Genomic DNA, 8,353 nt, shown 5'->3' with positions numbered 1-8,353 from the left:
TCATTGTCATTAGGATATGTCCCCAAAACCTTCAAACTGGCTGTTATTAAGCTTCTCATCAAAAAAACACAACTTGACCCCAAAGAACTAGTTAATTTCAGACCAATCTCGAATCTCCCTTTTCTGTCCAAGATACCAGAAAAGGTAGTATCCTCACAAGTATATTCCTTCTTAGAGAGAAATGGTATCTGTGAGGATTCCCAGTCAGGATTTAGACCGTATCATAGTACTGAGACTGCTCTCATTAGAGTTACAAATGACCTGCTCTTATCATCTGATCATGGTTGTATCTCTCTATTAGTGCTATTGGATCTTAGCGCTGTGTTCGACACTATTGACCACAACATTCTTTTGAATAGACTAGAAAACTTTGTTGGCATTAATGGAAGTGCATTAGCATGGTTCAAATCGTACTTATCTGACCGCCATCAATTCGTAGCAGTAAATTAAGAAGTATCATATCGATCATAAGTGCACTTTGGAGTACCTCAAGGCTCAGTACTAGGGCCGTTACTTTTCACGCTTACTGAGCCTGGTTTCTCCAAAGGTTTTTTTCTCCATTCTGTCACTGATGGAGTTTTGTTTCCTTGCCGCTGTCACCTCTGGCTTGCTTAGTTGGGGACACTTAATTTCCAGCGATATCGTCGACTTGATTGCACAGATACTATTTAAACTGAACTGAGCTGGATGATGACATCACTGAATTCAATGATGAACTGCCTTTAACTGAAAATTGAGTGTTTGTAATTTTGCATTATTGACACACTATTTTCCTAATTAATGCTGTACAGTTGCTTTGACGCAATCTGTATTGTTAAAAGCGCTATATAAATAAAGGTGACAACTGAATTGACTTGACTAGAACTCTTTTGAGGCTCAGGCTGTGGGGCGATGATCGGCTCAGTCGCAGGTGTGCACGCTGGCTCACGTGTCACGGCGGGCTCAGGCAATTGCTCCATGCAGCGGGATGACGGCTGGCTGGTCTCTGGTTCGTGAGTGGGGCTGGAGATATCCTCCTCAGCGGGGCAGATGGAGAAATATAGTCCATTACTCTCCAGCACCCACTCCACAAATGCGGCTATATTCTCCTTTGGACCGTCCGTTGGCAGGCGTGCCTTACACCACTCGCTCAGGCTGGTGATGTAGAAAACACAGAGCGAGCGGTCCGGGAAGTGAGTAAGACACGCCAGATTGATAAAGTCCCTGGTGTGGTCCTCCAGCGGATGTTCCTACTGCTCCAGGCAAAGCAGCTGGACTGCAGGCAGGTCCATAGTGGGAGAAAAAACAAAAGGCAAGGGGGGAAAAAAACCGCAGCAAAACTCTTAACTGTTCCGGTATTCTGTCACGTGTAGCTATGGAAAGCACACAACGCAGGAATAGAAATAAACAAGATAGTCCTTTAATAAATCCACAGGCAGGAGAAATGCAGGAGATTAACACAAATCAACATCAATATAACATAAATACCGGAACTATGGAGCAAGGGCAAAACACAGGGCTTAAATAATAGGAGACAAACGAGATCATTAATAAACACAGGTGGAACCGAATGAACTAATCAGGGCAACTCAGGAAAACTAGGTCAAAGGAACAAAAGACAGGAGATCAGGAACACAAACAAAAGTCCAGAACCGTGACAGTAAGACAATCTGATTAGGTATTTTGCGCTGTAAAATCATCCTACCTGTTTATTTTAATAACGTATTTGCGCTGTATAGTCGTGTCCTAATAGTTAGAGGGTCGGACTCGTAACCCAAAGATTGTGGGTTCGAGTCTCGTACCGGCAGGGATTGTAGGTGGGGGGAGTGAATGTACAGCGCTCTCTCCCACCTTCAATACCACGACTGAGGTGCCCTTGAGCAAGGCACCGAACCCCCAACTGCTCCCCGGGCGCCCACTGCTCCGGGTGTGTGTTCACGGTGTGTGTGCACTTAGGATGGGTTAAATGCAGAGCACTAATTCCGAGTATGGGTCACCATACTTGGCCACATGTCACGTCACTTTTCACTTTTTAAAATCATCCTTCCTATTCATTTTATAATTGTAGGACAATCTGATGATGTTATTGGCACTATACCATTACCTATACCATTGCCTAATAAGAATCTTTGGCAAAGTTACACTGAATTATTTTACGTAGTCACAGGCGCGAAGCAGAAACTCACAGTAGAATTTTTCGATGAGGTTGGATGGATCGATAGATATAGCTAAAAGTTTGCACTATGGTAGGAAAATCTGACAAGGTAGGACAAATCGACAGAACAACGGCAGTTCTTAAAAGCTGAAGAATTCCAAAGGAACACTGTTTAGACAGGAAAATACAACAAAGAATATCGTTTACATGTAGTGCGTCAATTCTGCACTGTATGCAAGACTCTCTCGCTCTCTCTCTCTCTTTGCGTGTGTGAGACAAAGCGACGACAAGTCGTGCGCTTCACACTAGAGTTTACGGTGCGTCAAATACAGGTGCGCTGTGCATCCATTGAGATGAACTGAAAAAAAGCACAGATCGCTTGACGGAGTAAAACTCTAAAGCGCTCAGTGTTTTCGGCGAGTGAAAATATATCTGTGCTAAACTTATACTTAGCCTCCAACTCACACACTAGCGAGTAAAATCTGAGAATTTATTAGTTTGTGGACTTCAGTTCGGATTTTCTCAGGATGAGTTCTTGTGTCCAGTGTGTCTGGATCTCTTGAAGGATCCAGTGGTCATTCCCTGCGAACAAAGTTACTGTAAGAGCTGTATTACAGACTGCTGGGATCAGGAGGATCAGATGAGAGTCTACAGCTGCCCTCAGTGGACACATGAACTCATCCGGAGAAACTCTGGCTTCTGCCATTTTACTGCATGAATACAGAGATACAAACACACAACAGCTCAACTGAGGGAGAAGCTCAACAGAAGGAGAAGAGGGGAGTTTTAGCAGTGGATGTGGGTTGTTTGAACTTCACACACATCACTCAAACACAGAACCAGGAAACGGGAAACACGTGTGTGCTGTGTACGATTATCGAACATAAAAACCACGACACTGTATCAGCTGCAGAACAGAGGACAGACAAGCAGGTATTTAAAACTAGACACTGATGAAGTATTGCTTACATTCATTTCATATGTGTTTATATCGGCACCCATATTAACAGAGAAGTGTTTCACTCTTTGCTGAAAATGCACCATAAAACTTTATCAACACATACAATACACCATGATTAAGCAACATATAATAATGGATGGAGCTATTCACCCATTCTTTGACAAAATATATACTCCATCAGTCAAAATGTAAGTAAAATGCAGTGACAGATGAGTTTCTATTCAGTAAATCTGACTGAATTCCGGAGTCATTTATAGCTTTACTTTGTTCATTTATTTTCAGTGTAGAGCCGCATATTAATTACACAGAACACAGAAATACTGTCAATGTGAAGCTCTACGTCTGTGTCAGTTTCACTTTTATAATACTTACACTTGCAGTGTGAAAAAAGCCTTAAACTTATTATTTATTCATGTATGATGATTGTAACTGATCATCACTTCTGGAGTTTGAACCTACAGCCATTAGTTAACAGCTCCACTTTTACTGAATTCATCTGTTCACATGAAGATTTAGTGCCAGTAGTTTTCTGTGATGTTCACTATCATCCGTTTGTCCTGCAGAAGCAGCTGAAGAAGACGCAGAAGACGTTCCAGCAGAGAATCCAGCAGAGAGAGAAAGATCTTCAGCAGCTGAGAGAGGCTGTGGAGTCTCATAAGGTGAGTCTGGAGAAGAAGAGAAGTTTGTCTCAGTCTCAGTTCAGACTCACTGAAGCCTGAATCACTGTGTGTCCTAACAGCGCTCTGCACAGACAGCAGTGGAGGACAGTGAGAGGATCTTTACTGAGCTCATCCGCTCCATTGAGAGAAGCCGCTCTGAGCTGATACGGCTGATCAGAGATCAGGAAAAGACTGCAGTGAGTCGAGCTGAAGGACGACTGGAGCGACTGGAGCAGGAGATCAATGATCTGAGGAGGAGAGACGCTGAGCTGGAGCAGCTTTCACACACACAGGATCACATCCAGTTCCTGCAGGTAACAGAGATCTAGAAGAACAGGATCATAGTGGCCTTGAGCAGATCCTGCTGTGACAGGAGACCAGAGGTGTAATGCCCATTCAAAGTGAGATTTTTGAGCCAAGTGGATTTTGAACGCAGCTTCCAAAAGACAAAAAAATAGCCGATTAATATTTTATATATTTAATACAATCACACCGGCGTGATTAGACCGTTCAGCGTGTCATATCATCAGCTGCTAAATTCAAATCTGCATTCGCTGGCTGGCGCTGAGCCAGATACGTGTTTTTACAGCACTGCGCATTAACCAATCACACACGATGCTGTTGAGCTTATGAATGCAATGACCAATCAGAGGTGTTCAGATGAGTCATGCAAAAATGCCATTGTTTTCTTCACTTGCTCGCTGACTGAATACCTCTTTCTGGCAAATTCTCTCGTCAGAAACAAGAAAGTGCAAATGTGAGTACGAATCTGTAAGATATTAATTTCATAGTGTAAACAGCTTCAGTGATTTTAATGGGAGTTTTTGAGAGTGCTTGAACTAGACTGTCGGTGAAAATGTTTTTTGATAATGTAAATGTTCTTTGCTCTCTTTCTGTACAATGAAAGTGTTATGATTTAGTAGCCTAACTTGCAATGTTTTTATTCACATTAAATATAAACTCAGTCGTATTAAAATATGTTATGGCATGACACCCATATCTGTTAATTAAGTAAACAGACAGGTTTTTATGCATAGTTAATAGATAACATTATTAGGTTACTTTGACCATCATAGATCAACATAATCTATAAAGGTGAGAATCAAGATATTTCATGATATAGTTAATGCGTTTGGGCATGTTTCGAATAAAAAGGAAAAAATAAATAAAACATAAGTGCTGTTGTGGCTGTGTCACATGACTTAATAGTATAGATTCTGAGTAACGTTCATCAAAATTGGATCAGATGATCATCAAACATGATTAAAAAATGCATATTTTTATTTGCCTGTAACACATTGATAAATGTGACCATGAAGACCCCAAACATGAAGTGAGGCTGTATATTAGCAATGCTTCAGTGTATAGAAACTAGGGTTGTCAGTCGATTTAAATTTTTTATCTAATTAATTACATGATGTGTCGATTAATTAATCTAATTAATAGCAAATTACGTTTGGCTGTGAAAATACCCCCAACAGTTTATTTAAAGCTATTTTTTGTGTTAAATGAGAACGTACATAGTACAAATAGTAACTTTAGAAATAAATATTTGATTTGATTCAATATCAAATTTATTACACATAAACGTTTAGGCTACAACAGCCTAACATAAACTATAGAACATAAAAGAAGATAATTTGAGAAAACATCTTTTTTTTTCGTCCATGCAATGAAAGTCACTGGTAACCAAAACAGCTTTGTTACCAACAGTCATCAAAATACCTTTTTTTTATGTTCCACAAAAGAAAGTAAGTCATTCAGGTTTGAGTAAATGATGACATACTTTAATTTTTTTGCGTGAACTATACCTTTAAAGTTTTTTTTCCCCTTTTTAATTTTTTTTTACATTTTTTTAATTTTAAATGAAGTAATACAATAATACTCTAAATAAAAAACTAAATCTGCCAGCAGGTGGCGGTCAATGTGTTTGAGACTTTCATTCGATTCGTTCAAACGGCTGATTCATTCAGGAATTCAGTAAACGGCTCACTTTATGAACAGACCTTTATCACACTTCCTATATCCGGTAAGTGAAGCAGTGTATCGCCACTTCCGGTCCCATCGCAATGCAATCAAAACTAATGGGCGAATCCTCTCTTTCCTTTCTTCCTTTCTTTCTTTCTTCTCTCGCCGGTGTTACTGCACCGTACCTGGCTGCTATAATTCTAAACAACGACACACTGCCTCAGTTTTCACGATTTCCTGACACAACACGAAATGAGGAAAGCATGGATGAGACTGATGCGGTGGGATTGAAGGTCCATATAAATTATGCAGGAGCACGTTCGTGTGCAGTATTTGTTTTGAAACTGAGGATGTTTAGGCCTACATCTCATAACTTCAACCTACTGAAATGTTCCTGTTAATATAGTTCCTTTCCAAATGTGCATTCTGAGTAATAAATAAATGTATTTCCCAACTAACCTGCTGCAGTCAAGTTCGTCTTCTCATTAAGGGTGGCTCAATACCACTTTTTCAGAATTGCTCCTGATCCGATACCAAAAATTCTGAGTATCAGCCAATACCGATATCGATCCGATACCAGCACAGTTTTTTTTTAATCAGTGTAGAATTTCTATAACTCAATGTGTGTTGAACTGATCATCGCTCTTTTGTGTGTTACACGCAATCTACTAAATATAGATAACTTTCTTATAAATAAAAAATAACAAACGGAAAAAAAAATATATAAAATCATAATCTTATGATAAAAATACTATTATGAACTAAGTTAGTGGATAATTCAGTAGCAAAAGTTATTCTAGAAAAATCTTGAGTGCACAATAATTTTATAAAATAAAAAAAAAATAAAAACATTTAAAAACAAACACTTATTCAAAAGTTAATGTGTCGAACTAAATCTGGTAAAATGTTACACTTTGCTCTTTGTATGGTTGTAAAATGCATTAATGAAAAAAGTAATATGTTTATATAGAAATATATAGGGCTTACTATAAAATTAAAATATATATTTTTTAAATGTATAGCAGAGTAATGAGGCAGCAACATATGATAGATAAGACGAACAAGAAAAGCTATTAATAATCTGTCATTGTGCAAAAGTATTATGATACGAAAGGCTCCAATAAAGAGCGGCACAAAGCGCTTATGCGCATCCTGTGCGCAGAATGATGCGCTTGAAGCAACACTGAGTCACAGCGCGCAGGCACAGCGCTCCGCATAGAAAAGTTCAAAGCACAAAGGGAAGAGACATTGATGCATAGTGAATTAAATCTGTGCGATAGTTTATTGAGCCCTTTCTTTTAACAGTTTTAAATCTCAGTTACTGTGCTCGTGAAAAGCAATTCATAGTGCTCTAACACAGTAGAAATAAACATGATTTAGACACAAAATGAAACTCCAGCAAGATAAAGTCATTTTATGCAAAACCATTTATCTTTATTTGCAGATCAAGTATAATATTAGGAACATTGAATCATCTTGGAGAGAGTTTCATCGTCTTGACTGTCGTAACCAAACACGATACGCAGTTTGAATGCTGAATGGAGGATGACTGAAAGCCGCAACGAAGAGAAGAGTTTACATAAATATTCATCTATACTTCACATTAAACTGTGGAACGGCTTCAGAACACTTGGAATATAGTGCACGAAAATTGTATGGTGCTTTATGATGTTTTTGTGGCTTTCGTGGGGCTTAACAATAACACAGAATAGTATACACAGAATATCAGATTTGGATCGGTCTCGTCTGACCGATACCCGATCCGGCAGAAAATGCTAGTATCGGAGCCGATATCAATACTGAGTATCGGATCGGCACACCCCTCCTTCTCATTAACAATGTTTTTCTCTTACTGATCATATTTCATACCTGTTTAAATTCATTTGACTGATAAACACCCTTACAAAAATTAACCATGGTTTTATTATAGTAAAAATGTAGTAACCATGTTTGTTTATTTTTTTGCGGACTGATTTCCATTTGTATTACTACAGTTTTACTACACATACCATGGTTAAACTATGGTTTGCAAAACCATGGTTAATTTTCATAAGAGCAGTATTAAAATAGATGAATGAATGTGCGGAAGTTGCCTTAAAGAAATTTAACAATGTTAAACATTTATAACGCGTTGACAGCATGACTTTGAATATTAAGAATTTTGGCTTAAATATGTGAATTACATGTCAAAAAACTGTCAATGAAAAATGACTAAAATTTAATTAAAATTAATAAATATGTTAATTCTGATCTTATTCATCAGGTCTCGCACACACTGCAGCATCACAGTCACTATTTAAACTAGGGATGCATCGATCCGATACTCAGTATCAGTATCGGCTCCGATAATGCCATTTTCTGCCGGATCGCGTATCGGTCAGATGAGACTGATCCAAATTCGATATACTGCGTATACTATTCTGTGTTATTGTTAAGCCCGACGAAAGGCACAAAAACATTATAAAGCACCATAATGTTTTCGTGCACTATATATTAAAGGGGTCATATGATGTTGCTAAATCAATGTTTATTTGGTGTATTTGGTGTAATGAAATGTGTTTATGCGGTTTAAGGTTAAAAAAACACATTATTTTCCACATACTGTACATTATTGTATCTCCTCTATGCCCC

General features: G+C 38.5%; 1 protein-coding gene across 1 annotated transcript in view; it reads left to right on the top strand.

Moving 5' to 3' along the window:
* The first annotated feature begins 2,848 nt into the window (after positions 1 to 2,848).
* LOC107661101 (tripartite motif-containing protein 16-like) overlaps positions 2,849 to 8,353 on the top strand; it is an 11,416-nt gene continuing 5,911 nt past the window's right edge. Inside the window, exons 1-3 of the mRNA XM_016450561.1 lie at positions 2,849 to 3,067; positions 3,659 to 3,754; positions 3,835 to 4,068. Coding sequence (XP_016306047.1) covers positions 2,849 to 3,067; positions 3,659 to 3,754; positions 3,835 to 4,068 — 549 coding nt within the window. The remainder of the gene's footprint in view (positions 3,068 to 3,658; positions 3,755 to 3,834; positions 4,069 to 8,353) is intronic.

This window comes from Sinocyclocheilus anshuiensis, unplaced genomic scaffold (genome assembly GCF_001515605.1).
Source record: "Sinocyclocheilus anshuiensis isolate Anshui unplaced genomic scaffold, SAMN03320099.WGS_v1.1 scaffold5014, whole genome shotgun sequence".
Lineage (NCBI taxonomy): Eukaryota > Metazoa > Chordata > Actinopteri > Cypriniformes > Cyprinidae > Sinocyclocheilus > Sinocyclocheilus anshuiensis.
The sequence above is the reverse complement of the archived record's forward strand: the minus strand, read 5'-3'. Positions and strand labels throughout refer to the sequence as shown.